The sequence below is a fragment of the Sturnira hondurensis genome, unplaced genomic scaffold (assembly GCF_014824575.4).
Source record: "Sturnira hondurensis isolate 20B ecotype Veracruz unplaced genomic scaffold, ASM1482457v3 Scaffold0004136, whole genome shotgun sequence".
In the NCBI taxonomy this organism is placed as follows: domain Eukaryota; kingdom Metazoa; phylum Chordata; class Mammalia; order Chiroptera; family Phyllostomidae; genus Sturnira; species Sturnira hondurensis.
Genome location: NW_028076767.1, coordinates 17,957,078 through 17,981,181, shown reverse-complemented (window position 1 = coordinate 17,981,181; position 24,104 = coordinate 17,957,078). Strand labels below are relative to the sequence as shown.

At 54.4% G+C, this 24,104-nt stretch overlaps 1 protein-coding gene across 4 annotated transcripts in view; it reads right to left on the bottom strand.

Moving 5' to 3' along the window:
- The window catches only part of HM13 (histocompatibility minor 13), a 62,609-nt gene that overhangs the window by 14,363 nt on the left and 24,142 nt on the right, over positions 1 to 24,104 (bottom strand). The window contains exons 8-13 of one of the 4 annotated variants that reach the window (XM_037043802.1): positions 23,176 to 23,259; positions 19,394 to 19,430; positions 17,400 to 17,502; positions 13,249 to 13,334; positions 11,481 to 11,627; positions 10,519 to 10,651 (exon numbers count right to left, since the gene is read on the bottom strand). In XM_037043802.1, coding sequence (XP_036899697.1) covers positions 10,552 to 10,651; positions 11,481 to 11,627; positions 13,249 to 13,334; positions 17,400 to 17,502; positions 19,394 to 19,430; positions 23,176 to 23,259 — 557 coding nt within the window. In that variant the 3' untranslated portion in view covers positions 10,519 to 10,551. Of the gene's footprint in view, positions 1 to 10,232; positions 10,652 to 11,424; positions 11,628 to 13,248; positions 13,335 to 17,399; positions 17,503 to 19,393; positions 19,431 to 23,175; positions 23,260 to 24,104 lie in introns of those variants that run through there. The other 3 variants (XM_037043801.1, XR_005066099.1, XM_037043803.1) reach the window with 3 other exon arrangements.

Below are 24,104 nucleotides of genomic sequence, written 5' to 3'. Positions count from 1 at the left end.
TCAGAAACAACCTGAACGTTCATCGAAAGGAGAAGGGCTAAATGTACGAAATACACCACGTGGTCCTGGGACAGAACATCATGAGATGGCACTTCCGCTTTCCGTCAGGAGTTTGATACTAAGGATGCACTCGAATGTGTGAGATGACACCTGCTCAGGAAGAACAGCCAGTGGGAAAAGGCCTGTTTGTCCATCACCGACTTGGGATTGGTTGGATGAAGGCTGTTTTCTCCAGAACAGAATGCATGCAGCCCTGAAAGGGAAGGGGAGCTCCCTGTCGTCCTGATCTGCTAAGGTCTCCAAGGTACATTGTCAAGTGAAAAAGAACAACAACAATCCCCAAACAAGTTGCAGAGCGGTGTACATAGGCTGCCATCACCGTGTTTAAAACAGAAGTAAACAGAAATGGAAAAAAGCTCATGTACATGTTTGCTCGTGTCTAAATAGGACACCGACCACTGTGGCCGCTTCTAAAGTGGAACACAGAAATGCTTGTACATTTTAGAGTTTGTTCTACGAGCATGCTTCATCCGTTCAAAAATGAAATTAAACTGAAATGGAAAGGGGAGAGGTCTGGACCCAGAGAAGTTTAAGGGAGAGTGCTGTGTCCCCAGGGTGTCCCCTCTCCGGAGACCCTACGGTTTAAGCAGTGGGAGAAACTCACCGGAACCCACGTCTGGGTCCGAGAGTTGCTCACAGTCATGGCCACCTGGAGGTGTGACTGGGGTGGCAGGTAGTCACTGAGCTCAGGGCTCAGAGACAAGGACATTTTTAGAATAAGATTTTATTTATTTATCTTTAGAAGGGAAGGGAAGGAGAGAGGGAGAGAAACATCAATGTATGGTTGCCTCCCATGCGTCCCCTGCTGGGAACTGGCCTGCAACCCAGGCATGTGCCCTGACTGGGAATTGAACTGTGATCTTTTGGTTCGAAGGTCCATGCTCAATCCACTGAGCTACAGCAGCTAAGGGCTTAGAATTTGTTTATTTTTTAACAGTTTTGAGATTATTATGATGTTGAAGATATAGATATATACATGTGTCTTGTTACATTGAGATATATCATATGTCATATAATCCGCCCATTACAGATCACACTGCTTATCCAAACGCAGAGTTGTACACTTGTCACCACAATCAATTTGAAGACATTTTCATCACCCAAAAAAGAAATATCACACCTCTTCACAGTTACTCCCCATGTCCCCTAACTCTCAGGCCCTGGCAGCCACTTTCTGTCCCTGTAGATTTCCCTGTTCCGGGCATTTCATAGACATGGAATCATACAAATTATGGTCTTTCGTGACTGGCTTCTTTCACGTAACATCATGTTTTCAAGGTTTCTTTAAAACTTACGTGTTGAATGCTGAGAGACTTCAGCAAGCTATGGTAGTGTTTATCTCCAGGGCTGGGTCGTGGGGTTGGGTTCAGGCTGAAGGTAGACCCTCCCCTTTCTGCGGTCCGCACCTGTAGGGTTTGCTTTTTCATAAATGCGTGTTCCTCGCATCAACGCTGTAAAAAGTGACGGTGTCTATCCATCACAGAGCATTTGGAAATACAGATCAGCTCTGGGCAAAAGTGAAATAATCCTTATTTTTTCCCTACACCCACAGACGCACAGGGAAAACCTCTGTTGGGATTTGGAGGTGGGGGCTGGATTTGAGCAGGCTGCAGGAGAGGAAGCCAATGCGTGGAGCCCAGCAGTGGCGGGGCGGGGGTCCAGTGATTTACTCTGTTGCATTTAAAGGGCAATGATCTGATTTTCTGTCACTTGCTGTAATTGGTAAATATTCCTCCTCCCAGACACCTGCTGTGAAGACCTCTCTCTGCCCCCTCCTCAGTCTATGTGACTGATCACAAGGTGGACTTATGTTTTATTAGGGGAATCACTTATTTACGAGCATTTTGGTTCCTGGAGGGTATAAACCAAATGGGAAGAACCATTGAAGCATCACTCAGTTAAAGAGTCAGTACACAGGAAGAGTGTGAAACCTGCCCTGGAGCCAGGCCGGCATATAGTAGGTGCTGTGGGCCTCGGCGTCTCCTACTGTAAATGGGATCCCAGCAGTGCCACCCACAGGGTGTGGTGGGGACCCACTCTGACAAGGACGTGAATCGCTCCACCCTCTCGCATCTGGTATGAAACAGTGGTGATTACGAGTTTGTCATTGACCTCACTCTCCAGGTGACTGACGTCTGAAGCTCCTTGAGCCTGTCACTTACCACGGTTCCCACCGGAATTCTCCCAGCCTCACTGTGGCTCACAGACCATCACCTCCATTTTGCAGATGAGGAAACTGAGGCTGCAGACTCCTGCGGGTGGTCAGGGCGTCTGGGCCAAGGGCGCTCTCACTATCTGACTCCCAGGACCAGGGTGCAAGTGGGGCTGGGGGTTGGGAGGAAGGAGCTCTTTTCTTCCGCCCTCCCTCCCTTCTCTGGGAAAATCCAACAGGTGGTGGGGCCAAGGAGCTGGGGGCCATTGTGCGCTGGCCTGGGAGGGTCGGAGGGCCCAGTGTGTGTCTGGGAGAAGATGGATGCCTTCATTACCATGTGAATCCTGGGAAACCGCCGCTGGGGCTGGGTGGTGGGTGGGCGTGGGCCGAGGGGGCCGGGGGGCTTGGCGTTCTCAGGCCTGGACCACACAGCGGCTGGGATGGGGGTCCCCATGGAATCCTGAGGGGCCCATTAAAAAAACCAGATAATGGGATTTTCCCTCTTGTTTAATTTCTTATTTTAGTCCATCTCCATCCTGTGGGGCTTAAAAGAGACACAGACTGAAAACAAAAAGATTTTTTTAAAGGAAGAAAAAACCCTTTTTTCCCCTCTCAGTTGCAACTTTCCCACCGATTGCTCTGAATATTTGGGCCTGAACAGTACAAGTCCGAGCTTTTCCCACCAGGCGCACAAACCAACATCTCTGGGGCATTTCCCAGAGCTGTTCACTGACTACGTTTTTCATTTGTGTAAACTACGTCCCAGGTAAATCCCGGGTGATTGGCAAATAGTTGCTGAAACAAGTTTAGATTTAAAAACACAAAGATGTCATCCGTTTGGCTGGAGCAGAAAGGACTGGCCAGCGTGTGCAGAGGAGGCGGGCGGTAGAGAGAGTAAGAGAAATCTAAGTAACAACAATAACCAGGAGCTGGTGCAGATCTAAAGGGGCCACACAGTAAAGCTGACAAGCTCAGGGGAGGCCTGTGGGATGGCCTCACAAACTCAGAGACCCAAAGTCACCACATAGCATGGTCTGAAATGAAAAGCTTTCTAACTCAAAGCGGGTCATGTCGGGCGGTCCCGTCCCCGGCTAGAGTCTTCCCTGACAAAATCAATCTTCACCTTAACCAAGGCTGTCTATTGTCTTTTTGCATCGATGAAAACCTACCTTTGGAACGTTAAATTTCCTGGTTCTGGATCCCCCAAAGCACAGGCACCACACCAGAGGGAGACCACAGATCCCCTCTTTATTATCGTTATCGTGCGAGTTGTGGACTGTTAACTCTCCTGTACCCACCTGGGTGAAAAAGGCGGTGTCTTACCATTTTGCTTTTTATCCAGTCCCAGAGGTTCCCCCCTCGAGTTGCTTTCTCCCGCCTCCTTAATCACCAGTGGATTTCATGTAACCCACTTATACCTTCTGATTGTAATGCATATGATAAGGGGCGAAACTGCCACTTTCTGGCACATTTTCTCACTCTGTTGAGGCTTTGCTTCTTGGCAACTGTTGTCAGTTTGGCACAAATAAATTCATAAAAGTTCTTACAGGTTTGGATGTTTCTTACGTTGATACTAGGTTATCCCCGTTTTGCAGATGAGAAAACTGAGGCTGTAAGTTAGTTGGTTAAGGCCACCCAGCAAGAGAATGGCAGAGTCGGAACTTCAAGCCCTGTTCCTCTAACTCTGCAGTCTGCGCTTTATCTACAGTTTCTCCATGAGGCCGGAAGAGCAGAAGACGCAGGTATCTCCATGGAGATACCAAGACTGGGGAGTGACTCAGGCAGAGGGGAGCAGGGACCTCAGAATGAGACCTGGGACAACACACAGACTCAGACACAATCACACACACACGCGTGGGCAGAAATTCAAACAGCACACAGCCACCAGCTCTATAAGCAAAGCCTTCCCCCCAAACCCTTCACACACCCTCACACTCCTGCAGTCACGCAAGGTCTTTCTCTCTTGCACACATACCAGTGTGGGCACCCGCTCACAGATGTTCTCACAAACACACACACTCAACATACCAACATAGATCCAGGCACGTAAGCACATGTTCACAAATGCAACCAGGGAGAAACACATTGACAACACTCTCTCAAGTAAGATTTCAACACCTTCACACTTACCCACACTTGTGCAAACCCAAGACTTAATTCTCACAAGAACACGCTCTCTCACACACAAATACACATGCTTCACAGCCAGCCTCTCAACCAGAAAGGACCTGGGTCAAGCAGAAGGGGGCTTGGCCCCTCTAGGCAACGCCACACCTTGGCAGCTGGCTTTCCAACCTAGGCCCCCTGGCTTTTCTCTCCTCCCCACCTCCCACCATCTGTGACACATGTCTCTGATGTGCCTTCAGCTTCCCTCCCCCACTTCAGGGCCCAGCTGGACCCCAGAGTGGCCTGAGAGCAGGTGGGCAGCCAGCTCTTAGCAGCAAAGTGTGTGTGTGTGTGTGTGGTGGGTAGTGGGGTGCCTGCTGGGAACAGGCACGTGGAGGCCTTGAATACAGCACCAAAGGGCTTGGCCTTATCTAGGTCCCCTCACCCACACCCAGGGCTGGTCCCAGGCAGGCCCAGGGTTCAGCCATTCATGGCTTTGCAGAGAGCAGGGCGAAGAGGTGAGGAAGACAAGGCCTGTCACAGACCCTGGGGGGGCCACCTCCACCCGCCACCCTGCAGAGGTCAATCAGTCTGCCAGTTTGCCTTGCCTAGTCTGCTGTGTGGGCATCAGAGGAGATGACAAGTGACCAAAATTGGAACTGCAGGTTGTTGACCGCAGAAGTAAAATCAATATCAAAATAATACGCACGGATGTGAGTCCCATCGAAAACACGTAATCGGTGCAGGAAAATACCTGAAGTTCATGTTAAACTATGAACAGCAGTAACCTCTGGGTGGCAGGGGGGTGTTTTTTCATTTTCCCATTTTGGAAAACACATATTCTAATTTTTTACAAGCACAGATGCAGTTTCTAGATAGTCAAAGGTTTCTATAAATGAGTCTTTAATGACGTGAAAAATGACAAGGGGCTGGTGGCCTCATGTGAGCCCAGAGCTGGGGAAGGTGCCCGATTACTGTGAGGACAGATCCCCTCTCTGCGTCTTCATTCCTTCATCCAGACAACGGAGACTCACGTGGTGAGTGACGTGTTAGGGAGGTAAAGCAGGTAAACACTTGTCCTGGCACGTGGCACGTAGTAAATGCTCAGTAATGGTGGCTGCTGTTATTAGTCGTCCATGAAGTTTTCTGCTGACACTTTCCAGTACAGATTGGATACTTCCAGCATACCTGCAGAGGTGGGTGTGCATGAGCCCCCTAGGCTGGCACACGTGCAGGTTCATGGGTGTATAGGTCTGCGTGTGCACACGGAAGTCTTTATGTTGCACGAGGCAGGTTGCATTTGTGTGGGGGCATCAGGCACAAGCGCATGCAAACTGGATCACGGGCACTTGGCACCGAGACAACACCCTGAGTGGGAGAAACGTAGTTCTTGGTTCTCCACCCCAGCACTCTCACCTCCCTGCTTCCCTTCAGCTCAGCGCTGCTGGGAATTTAGACTTCTTCTGGGCACCCGACTAGACCCAGGGACCCTGAGGGGTCATAGGGCACTGGTAAGGAGGTCAGTGGATGGGTTAAACAACCTCCAAGGAAGAGGCAGTTGGCAAGTAGTTTCGGGGCACTCGGGTTGTGGCCCTGCCATGCTGCTGAGGGGCATCTGGGCCCACCCTCTCCATCTCTCTCGGCCATCCACCCCCTGGCCCTGGCCCTTTTATTTCTCAGGGGTCTGGAGCCTCATCCCTGGATTCCTGATCTCCATTTCTAATGCTTGGACAGGACTGTGTCAGTCCCCTGCCCAGAATCCTTCCTTGGCTCCCCACTGCCTGCAGGATAAAGCCCGAGGTCCTTGTCTGGCCTGTGGGGTCTGCTCATCTTTCCCCATTGCTGCTGGCCTTCCCCCTCTACTCAGACTGGGATCTCTCCTGGAAGCAGGGATGAAGAGTGAGTGTCGGAGTGAGCTTCCCTCTTCACCCGTTTATATGTGATCTGGAGTCCAGCAAATCTGCATTCAGATCTGTTTCGCCATTTCCTAGCTCTTTGGGACGCGGCGTGGGTTTCAGACCCTCTGAGTGTTAGATGCCTCCTTGGCCAGATGGAGATAAGTTAGTATTTCTTTTTGCTAGGGCTGGGTTCATTTTTATTTTCAACTGTATGTTTTTAAAAGTTATGTTCACCTGGCTCAAAATGTTAATATAAAATATACAAAAGATTACATAATACAGCAAAAAATTTCCTCTCACGACACCCAGTTCAAAGTTACTCTTTTTAAACACCTCGTAGACTCTTGCATAAGTGTCACCTGTGTGTTCTCCATGGACGTTCTGTCAGCCCTCACAGCCACCTATCCGGGACAGGGGGAAACTGAAGCCCAGAGACAAGAAGCCACTTGGCCCGAAGTAGTCGACCCAACATAATGTGAGAGTGTCCATTTACGTAGTGCCTACTCTGTCTCAGGTCCCCAGGACTGTCCCAGACCTGGGATGTTCAACACATCATCATTCAACAGACCCTGCGCGCCTTCATCCTCTGGGCACTCGGCCACGTGCAGGTGACCGCGCCACCTTCCGGGGAGGAAAACCAAGCAACAGGAGGGGAAAAACCGCCCTGAAGTCACAGAGCGATATTCAGCCCCGTTTTACTGGCGGGGAAACTGGGGCACTGAAAAGACAAGTGACTTGCCTAGTGAAACCCGCCTGGTAGCGACAAAGGCCAGACTGAGAGGCTCCCACGGGCTGCTCGGCTTCCGCGAGCCGCCGCACACCGCCCCCGGGGGCGTGTCCAGCCCTGGCCCCGCCCCCGGCCCGCGGCGGCGTTCCAGGCAGCCCCGGCCGCCGTTTCCTGCCTGCGTCGCTGGGCGGGCGGCCGGCCCATCTGGCGGCCCCCGTGGCGGGGTGCGGGGAGGTGGCCCAGACTCGCTGGAGCCAGGCGCCGGCCGGGCCCCCTTGCCCGCCTGCAGAGCCCAGGTGTGGCCGCGGCAGGGGAGGGGGTGTGCCTTCCTTCCCGCTCGGCCCTTCCTGACGCACCCGGGCAGGATGCAGCCGCCTCCCGCCCCTCAGCCTCTGCCTCCCACAGCACAGCCTGGAATCGTGGAGGGAATCCGAGCTCTGGGGGAGCGGGGCTGGCTGGAAGCCTCAGGCCCAGCCCGCCTCCTGTATCCGCTCCTTGATCAAACCTTGCCCGTTTTGGGGGGGGGGGGCTCAGTTTTCTCCTTCGTGCAAGGACAGCTGGACTCTGACCTCCTGGGTCTTCCAGGTTCTGGCCTTGCCCCTCAGGAACCCCAGGCAGGATTGTGGGAGCCAGAGGCAGCTATTCTGCCTTAGGTCTTGACATTCATTCATTCACCCATTTCTAGTTAGTCTCCCCATCACAACTCAGGCCCGGAGGGCGGGCGCTTGACCTGTGTTCCCCTCTGTGCCCACTGATTGCATGATACCCAGCGCATATCTGGGGCCCGGGCCTGAAAGGGCATCTCAAGGCTTCACTCCCGCCCCCCAAAGCTGGAGCCTTGTCTGGAAGGGAGGTTCTTATCCATTTCACAGCTGAGGAAACAAGAGTGGGCAGGCTGTTCCAGTCCCCCAGTGGCAGCCAGCCCTGCTCAGTCAGACCGACTTGCTCCTCCAACTCGGCCACCAAGAAATGGAACCCGGAATCCAGTATCCTAACATGTCAAACAGCACCTCTGGTGAACATCACAGTCTGGGAAGCCAGGCACCCTGGGTTCAAGTCCCCCCTAGGAACTTAAGGTCTCCGGTTCAGTTTCCTCCATCTGTAAAAATGATGGTACCTACTTCACAGGGTTGTTTTAACAGTAAGATTTCTGAAATGCACAGCGTAATGCTAGACACATGGTAAGTACACATGAAACAGCGTGTGCACTGGGGCTGTCAGCAAGGCTGGTCTTCACCCTGGCAGTCCCCTCCCACCCACTGTAATTAAGGGAGAATGAGGCTGCAGAGACTCACGCCTCAGGGACAGAACTTGGGGGTTTTGGAGCAGTTTCCCAAGAATCCACCCCCACCCTGGGGTGAGGCTGGAACCAGGCCCACCCAGGGCCCAGCCCAGAAACCCACCCCCGCCTCTGGGGCGTGCAGGCCCAATCCGTGCCCGGCCTGGTGCCATTTTTCCATGGGACTCTGGCGGTGGCGGTTCACATCTGGAGTCTAGACTCGGAGGCTCTGCGGGCCGGGCCTACCGCCCGGGCTGGGCCACCGCGGCCCGCTGTTTGCTCAGCTGAAGCTGGTTAATTGGAATTAGAGTGGCCTCTGCGGTGCTGGCTGGCCGGGCGGGCCCTGGATGGCCGCTGCCGAGGTCTGTGGAACATCTGGCCCGGCCAGGACGGTCATTAGGTGGCAGGCGCACGGCGCCACTGCCACCTCAGCCTCCGCCGGGGGCCGACGATGACTCAATGAGGCCTTTGTGGACCCTGGGCCGCAGAGCCAACCGCACTGTGTGCCTGGGCTGCCTGCCTCATCTGCTGCCCTCAGAGGGGCCTTGTTCCAGGACCACACGGCCTTCCCTCTGGAGGCAGTGAGTGGGAGAGATCCGAGAAGCTCCTGAAAAGAACCCACGCCCTCCATCTAGCCAAGAGGAGCCTCTGACACTTCCTACCCTTTCTTTTCTTCCAATAGAATCCTAGGCCCAGAGAAGTTGGATGGCTGGCTCAAAGGTGCCCAGCACACCAACCACAGTGACTCAGGCCCAGGAAGTGGAAAGGAGTTACACAGTCCTCAGGGAGCTTTGGGAGCTGGTTTGGACTGCACGAGGCCAAATCCATGCCTATGCCAGCTGCGTCAACCCTCTCATTTGCACCATGGGGCTCATATTATCATCCAAGCCTAAGACTGTGAGAACCAAGGGACATCCTCTGAGGTGCATGGTACATGTAACAGCTCAATAGCCGGCGAGGTTATTTCAGCACTTCCAATTCTCTGCTCATCCTTGTCTTTTAGGCACCTCTGAACTGTCTGGAAGTCACTGTTATCTTCAGCCTTTGAACTTGAAGCTTGGTTAAGGGAGTGCCCTGGGCTGGGAGTTGAAGGACTGAGTCTCGCTCGGGCCAGTTCGAAACCCTCTCTTGTCTATTTCTCCACCCAGTCACCCCACACCAGGCAGGTGCATGAGGGCTGTGCCCATTCTTCGCCTGACCCACCAGGGGTTCCCCTGCAGGCCAGGGCTGCTGTCTTCTGTAAACAACGGGCCTCGATGGCCTCTCAGAGTACTGGGCCCACTCCCTCCCCACCTCAGTGTCTTCAGTGGCCCTGGCTCTTGTGCTGTGACCAGCATTGTCCCAAGGCAGGCAGGGGGGAAGGAGATGGCTCCTAGGCTCAGGACCCTTTTGGCCTTGCAGTAGTCATTTCTGGAAGAACTTCGGGAATGACAGCAATGCAGCCTTGACCTCCAGGGCGACAGAGTCCAGGTGTCCTCCAGCTGAAGACATGTTGACAATGGGCCCAGGGAAGTTGGCTCCTGCCAATCCGAGAATAAAATCTAAATTCTTCCCTGGGGACCACGAAGCCCTGCCCATTCCTCTGGCTTTACAGGCACTGGTCCTTTGCTGGGTGAGGCCAAGAGTTTGGTACCAACCCCTCGTCGTCCTTGGTGAGGTAGGCAGAGAGGTGCCACATCCAGCACCCATCCAACACTTGCTGCCCCCTGGTGTTGTGAGGACGGTGGTGAGGAAAACTGGATGGCGGGTGGGAGAGGGCTCATGAGCCCCCTCTGCTGGCCTGAGGTCATCCTTAGGGTGCTGAGCGGGCACACCGACCAGGCACGGGGTGAGCATCCAGAACAGAGGGGCCCAGAGGTCAGGGCCTCCTCCCGGGTTTTGATAGGCCAGTCCCCAGGAAGGGGCTTACAGGAAAGGGTTTTTTTTGGGGGGGGGGCAGTGAGAGCTAGTAGGCCCAATGTGAGATGCTGGGTGCAGAGAACCCAGAACCCCTCTGGGAGCACAACGGTCTGCCTGGGCAACGGGATGAGTTTTTAATATGAGGCAAAGTCAGTTCACAATACAAAAATCTAAAAATCAGACCCATTTTTCCCACCTGGCACCTGCGGCAGTGGGAGAAGTTGGGGGCTTCCTTTGCCTTCAGGTGGTGGGGAGGGGCAGAGGAAGGCCAGAGAAGGGGAAGAGGGCACCAGGCCACAGGGGCCCAGCAGCAGGATCCCGCTGCCCCTGTCCCTCCCTCAAGTCGCCGGGCCTCTGGCGCCCCCTGCCTGTGCAAGCCTGCATCGGTCTGCCCTGCCTGCGCGCGGCCCGAGGCCGGGCAGTGGCCACCTCATTTATCCTTCTTCTCCTGCCCCTTCAACGGTGAGGCCTCTGCTCCTTCTTTGGGTTCTGTCGCGGCTGCTGAATCCTTAGGATTTGACTCCTCATAACTGACAAAAAAACATAAACAAAACACACACACACACAAAACAATAAAAGTAACACATTTAGGAGAGCAGAACAGCAGGATCCTTATGCCCCACCAACCATCCCACTGTCCCAGGAAAACCCCTGGGCTCACAAGGAGCATCAGCACCTGCTGTACCACCAGCCTCCTCCAGGGCTTGTCCCCGCCCCGCTGGGCACCCTCCTGGGACAGGCAGCTCTGCCTTCCCAGTGTCCCGTGGTGCCCAGTGGTGCCAAGGGCAGGGGCACATGGAGGAGAGGTTGGGCTTTGGCCTCTTGACTCTTCTGCTGGAGACAGTGGGGAAACGAAGGGGCAACTGGGACAAGGCTATGGGAGGGGTTGCTCTATTGGTAAGTGGCAAGGTGCCACTCTTGAAGGCGGACACCCTGGCTCAACTCTTACTCTGGGCTCCACTTATTGAGCAACTGAGTTCATGCCAAGGACAATACCCCTATTACCAGATTGGCCCTGTGAGGCAGAATGCACCCACTTAGAGATGAAGAAAGAGAGACTTTGAAAGAAGAAAGTGACTTGCCCAAGATTATACATGTACAGCCAGCAACAGTCTCCGCTGCTCTACGACAAGGTCTGTCGACACCCTCTCTCCCCCGAGAGCCCCACACTGTCGGTGAGCACGCCGAGCTCCGGGCTGCCCTGCTCCCCGGCCTGCCCAATGCTCGTGGAGGAGCTGCCTTTGCAGCTTGCCCCCCGCTACGGTCCCTACCCCATTCACTGGAGCTGGGGTGTCTGCCCTACCTTGGGCCCTGGGGCAGTGGGGGGAAGCGGGCAGGTGGGCACCCGCTGGGCATTACATGGCGCTGGGGTTCTGCGGGCGCCGGCGGCGAGGGCCGGCTAGCTTCTGCTGCATGGAGTCGGCCAGGCTGGCGGGGGAGCCCGAGACTGTGGGGAAGTGGGTGAGCCTCGGGGTATGAGGCAGGATTTCCGCGGAGGACTCGTAGCTGTGAGAGACAGATAGAGATACAGAAAAAAGAGATGGCGAGGAAAAGCCTAAAAGGACAGAGACTTCTCTTCCTGGGAGCAGATCTGTGTCTCTCTCTCTCTCTCTCTCTGTGCTCTCGGCTGTCTGGACAGAAGCCACTGTTACTTGGAGGGCAAGAAAGAAAAGGTGTGCCGCCAACACAAAGGGACATGCGGCAGCTGGCACCGGGGGTCTGTGGGCTGTGGGCACGTCCTTCAGACACACTGTGGTGTGAAAAATCAAGACATGGATGCTCCGAGCGCCAGCCTCTGCACAAGAACATGTACCCACACTGTGAGAGAGCTGGCCTCTGCGGGGTGGCAGGGGCACTGAGGGTGTTGTGCCTCTCACGAAATTCCGAACCACCTAAGTGTGTCGCCTATTTGAAAAGACAAAGGGGGGAGTGCCAATAAAAAGAAAGGAAAGCAAAACAAAGGGTGAGGTGGAGAATCAGGGAGAGAGACAGAAAGAGATGAGAGAGACCACCTACTTTTTCACTTCGACCTAAGAACCTCCCGAGGGGTAGAGAAAGAAAGAGGGGGCAGAGTGCCTAAGCAGCTGGGGGTCCAGAGCTCGACCCCACTCAGACACAGCAGGACGGGGCTGAGACTGGGTGAGAGCCAGAGGGTGAGGGCAGGTGCTGAGCTTGGGGATCAGGTCTCACCCCTGCCTCCAAAGCGTCCCCAGATCTGACACCAAGTTCACTTGTAGCCTTGTCTCGCAGTCCACCAGGCCTTGCCAGGCCAAGAGATAGGGCAGTCAGGCTGGGAGGCTGGGGCCTCTGGGCAGGGCAGGTACGGGGGAGGGTGAGTCACAGGTTCCCTTGGAGGCAGCCAGGTGCACAGAAGGCCCTGGCGGGCGCTCCAGGGACAACTCGGAGGCCAGGCAGGTGGAGCTGGGTGGAAGGCCTGAGTGGGCAGCTTCAATTGCAGCTGGCAGCTATTTCTGGGTCCCTGGCAGGCGGGGTCAGTGGTGCTGGGGAGCAGACACCTGCTAGAGTCACGCAGGCTTTGGGGTGTGGGTGGGGCTGTGCCTGGGGTGTGGCTGGTGTGCTCATGGCCACAGGGAAGGGGCATGTACGTGACTGAGGGAAACCAGCGAACTGTGGGTTACAGGCAGAGGCGCCCGAACAGGGACCGACACTGGATTTCTAATCTGGGACACTCCCACCTTATTGGAAGCTCCCCTTTCACTCTCATGTGGAAGTGGAGGCCAGGGGAGGAGAAGGGTCATGCCTGGGGTCACACACGTGGTGGCACAGTTGATGGCACCTCAGGACACCTGAGAGTGAGGCAGCCTGGGGGCCAGGGCGGGAGGGCAAACAGAGAATTCTATACCAGCTAGTCCCTTCTCAAGACCGCTGGCCTCTGGCTGTGGGGGCTGTCTGGAGACCCAAGTCCTTGGCTCCCCTGGCTCCTGGCTCAAAGAAAGGTTCTTGCTGGTGCCCACAGGTCATGTACCCACATGTGGGTGGCAAGGGTGAGGGGCGGGGCTGGTGGTGGGAACAATGTTCCCCTGGACACGTGTGGAAACAGCCCTGGCAGGCTCCACTGGCTGCCTGTAGGTGAACCTGTGCCGTGCAAACGTCTGCCCCCGCTCACCTGAACATCTCCGTCACCTCTCCCTTGACCAGCGCCACCAGGACAGGAAAGCCGATGCAGGCGGGGACCAGGTACAGGAGGGCAGGCTGTAAGAGGACACGGGGTGGTGAGGTGGTGCTGGGGAGAACACCTGCTTGGGCCCATGCCCATCGCCCCAGACCTTTCCCGGGCACAACAGGGACAGCAGTGCCCAGGTTCACCGAGACACTCAGCGGCTGGGCCTGAATTCCCAGAGCAGGCTGCTCCTCCCTGGGAGGGAAGGCAAGGAACCCAAAGAAACTCAAGTACGCAGGGTGTTCAGGAGTCTGGCTGGCAGCACCTGGTCACCTAGGACATTAGGTTCAAACATGCAACCTCCTAGGTTAGCCCTATGCCCAGAGACCCTCCTTCCCTAGGTATGGGGCTGGAGGTTCGCATTGCAGTTCACAGGCCGGCACTCAGTTCACTGAGCCACACCAGCCAGGGAAGCATTTTAAACAAAAGCCCCAGGAAATGCTGAAACAGTAACATGATGCTGATGACACAGTTACTATGGGTGGGGCACTTGCAGAGGCCTGTACTGGGGTCACCCAGTTGGTCACTGGCTCTCCCAGGATTCACCACACACAGGTGGTCTGGGCCCAAAGCCTGCACTGCGACTCCATGTGAACTTAGGTCTGGAGGTCAGCAATTGTCCCAAGGGCACTTGTTCGCGAGTGCTGATGTGCCCCTGGAGCTCAGGCCTCCCAGGGGGTGTTTCAGGCCATCAGCCCACCCCTCAGGAGTGTCTTCCTCGTGCCCAGGAGAGGGCTGATACTTTGGAAGGAGAGGGGACAGCCCAGGCCTCAGAGGGTTAAATGGCTAACTGGGGGGTCGAAACTTGGACATACTAGACTCTAAAACCATTTTTCCCTCATAGCATCTGAGAGTGGGACGTCACTCTGTTCTTCAACCCTCCACGGCCCCAAGGCTCTTGGCCTGAAGCCCCCACGAAGTCCCCTGCTTCCCTCTCCACCTCCACCTGACCACACTGGCATCACTCTGCCTAGATTCCTCCTCCTTCGGACCTTGGCTCAGCTGGGATTTCCATGGGGAAGCCTTCACTCGCATGGAATCAGGACCTCCTGCTGCACACTCTCAGGGCACCCTGAAATCCCCACGCCATGCTCTGGCCATTTTGAACAGGACATCCCTGTGCCATTGCAGACTGCCGTCTCCCCCCTGCTAGACTGGGAACTCCGAGCAGACAGCGCCACAGCTTCCTGTTCACGGCTGGACTCCTGGCTCTCGGAAGAAGGCCAGGCAGATACTGAGCAAACGGTGTCTTCGTGGAGGCTCGGAGTTAAGAGGATGTCTTAGAGATGACTGGATGAGGAGACACTGTTCCTAAGGCCAAGCCAGCCAAGAGTGACACTTAGATCAATTTTGGCAACTGCTTTTCTGGCTGTGAACAACAGCATTTTACATTAAATTACCCTTAAATCTAATAATACCATAAACACTAGCATCTGAGTTTCACAGATGATGCAGCACCTGAGGCTCCGACGGGGGGCAGAGGTAACACGGTGTGTCTGTCAGTGGCCGAGCTCGGATCTGAACCCCAGACAGCTGGCCTCCTCCCACTACATCAGGTCTCTGCTATGAGCCAGGCTTTGAGCCAAGAGCGGCAGAACTCACCATGACAAAGCGCCACACCAAACCTCAGGAGGGGCATCCAAAGCCGAACTCACGGCTGATGGGAGGGGCTCCCTTGGGAGGCAGTGGGTTTGCGATGATCAGAAGGACACAAGCCTGTTATTTTCTTTTCTCTCAAGGCACCAGGGAAGCGCTCCAAAGAAAGTTGTGCCAAAGAGAGGCTGCAACGTACAACTCGGGGTGGTGAATAGGCGGCTAGGTCTCCTGGCTTTTCATTCTGGCCTGGCTCTGCCGTGACCACAGCAGAACCACATGCGCTTCCCTCTCTGTATGATGCGAGTACCTATCACCTCTGAGGGCTGTTCTAGAAGCCTTAGAGTGGCTTTGTTTTCCAACAATCCTCACTCGAGGACATGCTTATTAACTAGAGAGAGAGGGAGGGTGGGAGGGAAGGATGTGAGAAACACGGATCTGCTGCCTCCCACATGTGCCCTGATCAGGGATCGAACCCATAACCTTTGGTGTATGGGATGATGCTCCAGCTAACTGAGCCACCCGGCCAGGGCTCGAGTGGCTTTTTGATAGAGGTTCAGTGGGCTGGAGGCTGTGTAGGTAGGAGATCCTTACCAAGGGAACCACTGGCACTGGGAACGCCTGTGTCTTGAAGAGGGAAAGACACTTCACAGAACAGCTCCCCTCGTGTCCTGATCCCCTTCCCAAGAGTTTCAGGGAGATGCCCACATGGGTGACTGGGAAGAATGGCTCGGCTGTTGTTGGGGAGCGGCATGGGCCTGGGCCCAGGGGACAGAAGTCCAGGCTCCAGCTGGGGCCCAGCTTGACTTGCCAGGTAACCCAGGAAAGTTTCCTTTCCTGTCTTGGCCACAGCGTCCCCCACAAGGAGAGGGCCGCCCCTCCAGCCTCCACCCAGCTGTGGGAGGGCTCCCAAAGGAATCCTCTCCGTGTCCAGCCACGGCGGAAGGCAAGCCTGCCACCTGGTGGCCGCCGGGGGAATGGCTCTGAGCTTCGAATCAAGCAGGCTGAGAGCCAGAGGACAGCCATGTAAGCCCCTTCCCCGATCCAGGCTCAGTCACTCAGAGACTTCCTTGCCAAGTACAGGTGATTCTCAGCTTGCACAGACCCCAAAGCTGTTTAGACTAGAAGAGAATGAGAGGTGGCTCCCACTGGTTCTTGGTTTCTTCACCTATGGGGTAGAGGACCCTGGGTCTTTGGTAAAATAATCCAAGTATCTACTTCATACACACTGTAGGCACGTAAACACTGAAACTAAACAAGTGAGCGAGTGAAAGGGTTTACTTCAGTGCCGGCACAGAGCAGCGGCTCAGCAAACAGCTCTTGTGATTAATCTGAAGGTGTCTCCTCTGCGGCGGGTGCCCTGGTGGGTGGAGGGGGTGGGGAACAGCAACAGTAACGACAGCTATTACTACTACTTGGGATGGGCGTGATTCTCAGCACTTCACTTATATTAACTTATTATTTCATCCTCAAGCAACTATAAGGTGGTTACTGTCATTTACCCTCATTTTCTGATTTTACCCACCTACGAGGAAAATCAAGCGTAAGGTCAGCAGCCTGCCCAGGGTCCTGCAGCCAGCAGACGGAGGGGTCTGGGCTCCCACCAGGGCTCCCCCCGACACTGCCTTCCCCTGGGCACAGGTTGGAATCTCAGCTCCACCGCGTACTTGCTGTCTGGACTCTGAACTCCAGCTTCCTCATCTGTTCACAGTGACCCTCATGAAGTCCCAAGCGGAGCCTGGCACATGGGAAGTGCTTTTATTTCCGGTAAAGTGTAATTCTGCCTGCCTACTTTGCCCTCCAGCGTTCCCCTCTCCAGGTCACACTGCCAACAGCTCCCAGCCCCCACGCCACTCCAATTCACTCTGGGGCAACTCCATACCCACCTTGATGAGACAAGGAGGCAGAGCCAGGCCAGCCTGGGGCTGGCAGGGAGGGGCCTCAATACCCCATCACTCATCAGGCAGGGCGGGCACCAAGCTGACATACTCAGCACCCACCCCAACCCCATTCTTCTGTCTCCCCCTACAGACGCTGAGATGTCACACCTTTCTTAGACTCCCTGCAGCTGGGGCCACATGACACTGATCTGACCCATGAGACATGGGCAAAAATCTGCCTATTTATTTTAGAGAGAGGGAAAGGGAGGGAAAACAAGAGGGAGAGAAACATCAATCAGCTGCCTCTTGCACACCCCCAAATGGGGACCTGGCCACAACCCTGGCATGTGTCCTGACGGGAATCGAACCCACGGCCTTTCAGTTTGCAGGCTGGTTTTGCTCATTTGATGAAGCCAAGAGGTGTGGCTGGTGTTGTTTTTCCTCCTCCTTGCTGTTAATGTGTGTGCTGCCTGGATCATCTTGCAACAACCACGAGTGAAAGGACAAGACAATCAGATGTACTTGCTCTGACATCACTGGGTTATGCCTACCTATGTGCACGACAAATACACCCTGTCCCCGGCAGTGAAGCATTCCCGAGATACGGAGGGCAGCCCTACTTACCTGGGCGTGCTTAAAGATGTGCATGATGAAGATGGTAAGGCCCAGGCCGAAGATGTAGGCTGCAAAGCTGGTGTAGAAGTAGGTGTGGGTGTTCTTCTTCAAGCTTCAGGGAAGGGGTGGGTGGAAAGAGGAGGAGGGTTAGATGCAGGCTTCCGTTCGGAGGGGCAGCTGGGGTAGACCCTGCAGGCTGTGAGGTGGCTGAGAGCTCTGGGCTGGGACAGCCCAGGGGCAAGCGTGCCCTCTGGAGCTGCCCCCGACATGTGTCTTTGGACAAGTCACTTTCCTTCGCCAGCCTCAGTTCACTCACCTGCAAAATGGGGAAACCACAAGCTATTGCTCTGGTGGCTGTAAATATCAAATGCTATGACCTAGCACAGTGGCTTAAGATCCCAGCCACCATAAAAATCACCTGGAAAACTTGTAAAAAAATACAGAGTTCAGGTTCAATTCCCTGATCTAATAGGTCTGGGGCAAGGTCTGAGAATGTGCATTTTGAAAAACCCAGGGGAATCTGATACAGGTGGACCACGCTTTTAGAGAAACTGAAAAGCTAAGTTGTTACTTTTAAATGCAAGCAATGCAAACAGTAGTTCAGTAGTTCAGTAACCTGTCGGGAACACTATGCAGATGTGGACTGACTGCATGGGCAAATGCCAGTGACTTCCTGGGGGTGATTCATCCAAGACCAGCCTCAGAACATCTGACTCACGTGCAGCCTGGCACTGCCATTACATGAGTTTACACCACCAGCTCATGGCTTCTGTGTGTCCCCAGCACTTGGGACAATGCCTAGCAACACTTGTGAAATGGATGAGTACTTCTGACCCCCTTCTCTCCTTCCTCTGGCTGTTTCTAAGCCTTGAGCTGCAAGCACATGAGAGCTATTTTGCTATGAAGCCTGGGGTGCAACTGGCTCCATTTGGGAATGTTGCACAAATTCTGGAACCAGCTCTAAAGGGCTGGCTTATCCTGCAAGTCCAGGCTAGGAGTGAGATTCTGCCTCTGAGGATGCTGGCACCTGAACATGTGTCCCAGCAAACAGTCCAATGACTCTTGTGGGTTTCTCTGTGTCACCTCTGAATGGCCAAGAGTAGAGCTGGCTGGCACAGATAGGCCTCAACTCAGAGAGTGGCCAGGTCCCTTCCAAAGGCCATGTTCATGAGGTCCAGAGTTGCACTGCGCAGAGAACCCAGATGGATGCGAGGGGAAAGGCTGTTTCACATGCAAACTGGATGTCAGTGATGCTGGTACCGAGTTTCTCATTACCACTGTCAATGCAATGACTGCTTTTGCAGTTACTGGGCGTGAGGAAATGAAGTTCATAAATGACCTTAAAATTAAGCACACACCCGGCAGCCCTCCGCTGGTACGACTGAATGCCACCTGCTGACTGCAGGTCCAGCTGCCCAGGTGCATTATTAACTCAATCTTGACCTCTCCTGTATTTTAACTGGTGACTCAGGCTGGCCCCTTTCTCTCCCCTTTGTGCTCACTTTCTACAATGGACTGAAAATCTCTGAGTAAGGAAAGGGTGGGGGACAGCTAGAGCAGCTGGGCCATGGTGACCTGACCCCATGGCTGATAAAAAAAGATAATGACCGTGACTGCAGCTGGACTTCCCTGGAAGCTCCTGAGGTCAGCCTGTGCCCAGCACTCTACAGATCTGTTCAACACTCTTGAGGTGGGAACTCTCGTTTACTACTAACGTAAGGATGAGAAACCTTATCTGGAAAAGGTCAGTTCACTCGCCAAGGTCAGAGGGAGAAGTGCTATGTGTTTAAACTCTCTGGCCTGTGAGTCTTCACTTTTTTTTTCCTTTTTGCCACAGGCTCTTCGAACACTTAGAACCTCAAAATGCAAAATGCAGTAAAAGCAGAATTGCTCTGGCTGCTGCGGAGGTGCAGGGTCTGGGCCCCCAAAAGCCACTGGAGAAGCCCTAAGGGGAAGGCCCCTCACTCATGGAGACTGAGGGTTCGGGGTCCTGGGTAGCTCACCTGATGTCAAAACGCAGGAGCAAGGCAATGAAGATTCCTGCAGGGAGAAAGCCAGGGTTAGACAGCGGCAGGGAAGCCAGCACCTCAGCACCTGGGTCGGGGAGGCACCAACACTCAACCGGGTCCCCGACCTGGTGTTCCCAGTCACGGAGCCATCATGGGGCCAAGGGAGCGGCCAGCACTGCCAGTTGCCAGCAGAAATCCTGTTTCTCTACCATGGGGCCTGGAACAGAAATGTCCCAGGAGTTTGCTTTGGCCTGGGACTACACTGATCTGGCACCTCAGAGCACCGTACTGCCACGCTGGTCGCACCTATGCAAATGTTCATCGAGTGCGGCTGGTACCGGACACTGCAGGCCACAGGGGGTAAGCCGAACCACTGCTCTCAGAGCTTAGCCACAGGGGCGCAGGCTGCACCGGCTGCTCGGGTAGAACCAGTGAGTGTAAGGTTGACGGTGAGAGGCTGCTTCCGGCGTCCTGGGACAGTGTAGCAGGGTGAGACCCAGGCTAGGGGAGAGGGGGCAGGAGGGTGGGCTTCTTTGGGGAAGTGACACTTGCCAGGGAGAAGGAACAGCATGTGCAAAGGTCCTGAGGAAAGAAGGCTCGGGGGATGTAGCAGGAGCCAAGGACAACTAGTGAGGCTGTAGCCCAGAACAGGAGATGGAGGGGCTACACCAGCCATGCAGGGTCCACGGGCACAAGGAGGAGCTGGGTCTCTGTCCCGAGCAAGGGGACACACTGGAAGAGCTCTAAGTGGGAGAACACCTACACAGCATTCGAAAAGACCCCTGTGGTGGCCGCAGGGAGAAAGAGCAGGAGGACTTAGGAGAGGGGGGTTAACTTTGCCCACCCACTGCACCCCTATTTGCACTTCAACACCCAGCCCGCCACCCTGAGGCCTGTGTCCCTAAGACACACCCTCAGCCTCTGGATGTTGCACACACACACCAGTCTGGTCTCCCTCACTGGTCTTCGGGCTCAGCAGGGCAAGGGCTGAATCTCATTGAGTTAAGAGCAAGCTCTCAAGAACTGAAGCATTCTTTGCTGATTAGAAGCACTGACTGGCAACACGTGCTTGATTTTATATTTTCAAAAAATATTTTACTTTAGATTTAGAGGGGAACAAAGGGACAAAGAGAGGGAGAGAAACATCAATGTGTGAGTGAAACACTGATTGGTTGCCTTTTGAACACCCCCAAACAGGGACCTGGCTTTTAACCCAGGCAATGTGCCTTGACTGAGAATCACACCAGTGACCTTTCGGTTCGCAGGCCGGCACTCAGCCCACTAAGCCACACCAGCCAGGGCCACACGCTTAATTTTAAAGAGGGAATTAAGTTAGTTCCTATTGTAGACTGTGTGTGAGTAGGGAGTTGGTGAGTGGACAGCAAACAAATGCTGCCTTTCTGGAAACAAAGTGGGGAGTTGAGTGCCCTCTGGCGGCTGAACTCTGCAACTGTTCTCCAATTGATCCAGAGGTCAAAGCTCTGCCCAGAGCTCTCACTATTCCTGATGCATCCAGTCCTCAGAACAATGCTCTCCAGCAACCCGTTCTTCTTTGAAGAGTATCACTTGGGCTCTTGAATCACTTGAGGGTAGAATTCACTCCCAGTTACTGTGACTGCTGAAAACTTAGAGATATGCAGGTGTATACAGAAGCGCAGAGATGTCCTGTGAAGGCCTCAAGCCCAGACTACAACCAACAAGGACACCGGGGAAGCCTGTGTGGGGGCCTGGGAGAGACCTCACGCAGAATGAACTGAATGCTTTATGGGACTCAGCTTCTTCTGCCTACTGGAGCTGCCTCTTCCTGGGCCAGCACGTCTCCCCGCCCCATGGCACTGCAGGTTGTGGAAACACCTGGGTTCAAGACCATACCCTGTATGTTCCCAAGGCTGCAGGCAAGTCTTTGAACCTCGGTCTCTTCATCTGTGAAACGGAAAAGCAGTCGGCTTCATCAGGCTGCTGGGAGTAGCGAAGACAACATACAAAAAGCACTGAGCGCGGTGCTCAGCTAATGGTGGCCATGGTGGTGACCTTACTGCTGTAATAATGACTCTTTCAAAGCAGTTCTGAAGATGTCACCTTTTTTGGCACTCAGACCTGGTCTCAGTCCTGGCCCCGCCGCTTGCTAGCGTGTCCAGGTAGGGAAGCCCCTCACTTCTGAGCCTGTTTCCTCAATGGCATGAGAAAGCCCCCACTTCACCACGGTGCGCATCACAAAACGAAAGCATCTCAACAACCAGGTTGCGAGAATCGCTATTACTCCCTGCAGTGGAAAACAAACTGGCTTTTAATTTGTTGCAAACTTTCTTCCTTTTTTTTGCACATATTTCTATGCCTTATTCCCAGCTTTTGTAATTTTCATCTATCTATCAATCTATCTATGTAATCCAATTTATCAGGGTGACACTGGTTCACAAACCCAGACAGATTTCAAGAGCACAACCCATCAAAACACCATCTGCACACGGCATCATGTACCCACCGCCCCAACAGCCTCTTCCATCCCCCTGCCTCCGGTGATCACCACGCTGTTGTCTATGTGTTTATATGTGTATAAACATACATGTGCTATAAACATACACATGCACGTACATGCATGAACAGAAAGCATGTTTTTGCATAATCCCTTCACCTTCTTTCATTCAGTCCCCCAACCCACTCCCCTCTGATGGCTGTCAGTCTGTCCTCTGTGTCCATGTGTCTGCCTCCCCTTTGTTACTTTATTTTGTTCGGCAGATGCCACATGTGAGATTGTACGGTGTGCGTCTTTCCCCAGCTGGCTTATTTCACCTAGCATAATACTCTCCAGGTCTGCCCGTGCTGTCGCAAAGGTAAGATTTCCTTCTTTTAAGCCAGCACTGGGGTCCTTCGAACCCTCTGGGACTAAGGGGATGGGTCGCCCTCTGGACGTTCACTGGCCCGTCGCCAGGCCCAGATCTGTGGACACAGTCACCCAGACCTCAGCCACCGAAGCTGCCCTTGGAGTGGCAGCTCAGCTTTGCCCTTAGTCTCTCGACTGGTTGTTGGGCTGCTGGTGCCCCGAGAAGAGGCAAGGTCATGTGGCCCCCGGGGAGAAGTATCCACGACCAGCCTGCAGACAAGGGCACCTGTGCGCACACCTGAAAGTGCACCGACAAACACCCACATGTAGATAACGGGTTAAAGGGCCAGCTTGTGCAGATGAGAAAGCGTGTGCACAAAGGCCTCCGCCAAGAACGCAGACCCAGGAGCCCACACCCATGCCCATGGTGCCCCCACGTTTACAAATACTGGCATGTTCTCCCGGAGCCTCCCGACACCGGGAGGGGACACTGGGAGGGGACACTGGGAGGGGACACCGGGAGGGGAGGCCCAAGAGGCCCGAGCAGAGTGGCGCATCTGGACGCTTGGGAACGTCGGTGAGGGGAGTGGATGTGCAAGAGGGCTCGGGTTCTTTTCAGGTTGTCACGAAAAGTGTTGTTTTTCTAAGTGTGTTTCAGTCTGTCATGTGCACTTATTTATTTTTGTTGAGTAACATCTGTTCGCCCCAGCCGGAAGCTCTGGGAGGACATGCTTGCTCACTGCTGTCCCTCCCGTGCCCAGCCCAGGACCTGGCACTTGACTGGGGCTCTGTAACACGTGTGGAAGTGGATTCCTCCTGCAGACCCCGGGCTGAGCCAGGGTGGGGATGCAGAATCACCTTCCTCCCTCCCTTTCCCATGGGGTAAGGCTGTCCAGTTCACAGCACTGCTCCTCCATCCCGGGAAGGAATACTCCCCCAACCCCAGCCCAGTCACCTGGAATAACGATATCGCCGAGCCCCAGCATGGCGAAGTTGTCCGCGTCGAGGCCCTTCTCCAGCAGATCCTGGGGAAACACCACTGCAGGGGGAGGCAGGGAGGCGAGGAGTTGGTGACAGCCCAGCTGACTTTGACCCCCAGCCCCCACCTCTGTTGTAGGGAGCTCACACAGCTGCATTTCTGGGTGGGGGGTTGGGACAAGGAGATGAGAGGATGCTGAGGATGCTGACAGGCTGTCTTTCCCTGAAACCACAGCTGGCAGAGCGGGGAAGACCCTAGCACCATCTAGGTCAAAGGCATAATGCCTTTATTGAGTTACGTAGCAATGCAACCCCTTGGTGAAGAGGGACTGACCCTAAAGCCAAGTGCAATATACAAAAGAACCCCCACAGTACAGATAGCTAATGGGCTTTCCGACTCAGTACAACAGGGGTCTGTACAGACAGAGCTGTTCATTTTAAAGGAAGAAAGCCTGGGCTATGGGTTCTTTCTATGTCTGCTGTGGAGAATAGGCCAAACCCACAAATTCCTTGCTTAATGCCTCTCACTCAGAAACACCACTGGCAGGCTTGTTCAGATAAATGCAGATTGAGAGACATGCCTCACCAGGCATCCAGCTATGGCAAGAGGCAGCCATCCCAACTGGATTCACCCTGAGAACAGCAGCTGGGTGCGGGCTCCAGGGTCGGAACCCTGGCTGGCTCTGATGTGTGACCTTGCACAAGTGACCCAATGGCTCTGTACCTTGGTTTTCTCACCTGTGAAACAGGCACAACATGAGAAATGAGCCCGTAGGGTTGTGGTGAGAATTAGAGGACTGGCATGCTGTTAATTAACTGCCCCTTCACGCCTTCTTTACTAACCCCGTCCCAATTCCGTGTGCGCAGCCTCTGTGGGGGATGGATCGAGTGGGCTGTAGGGCTCAG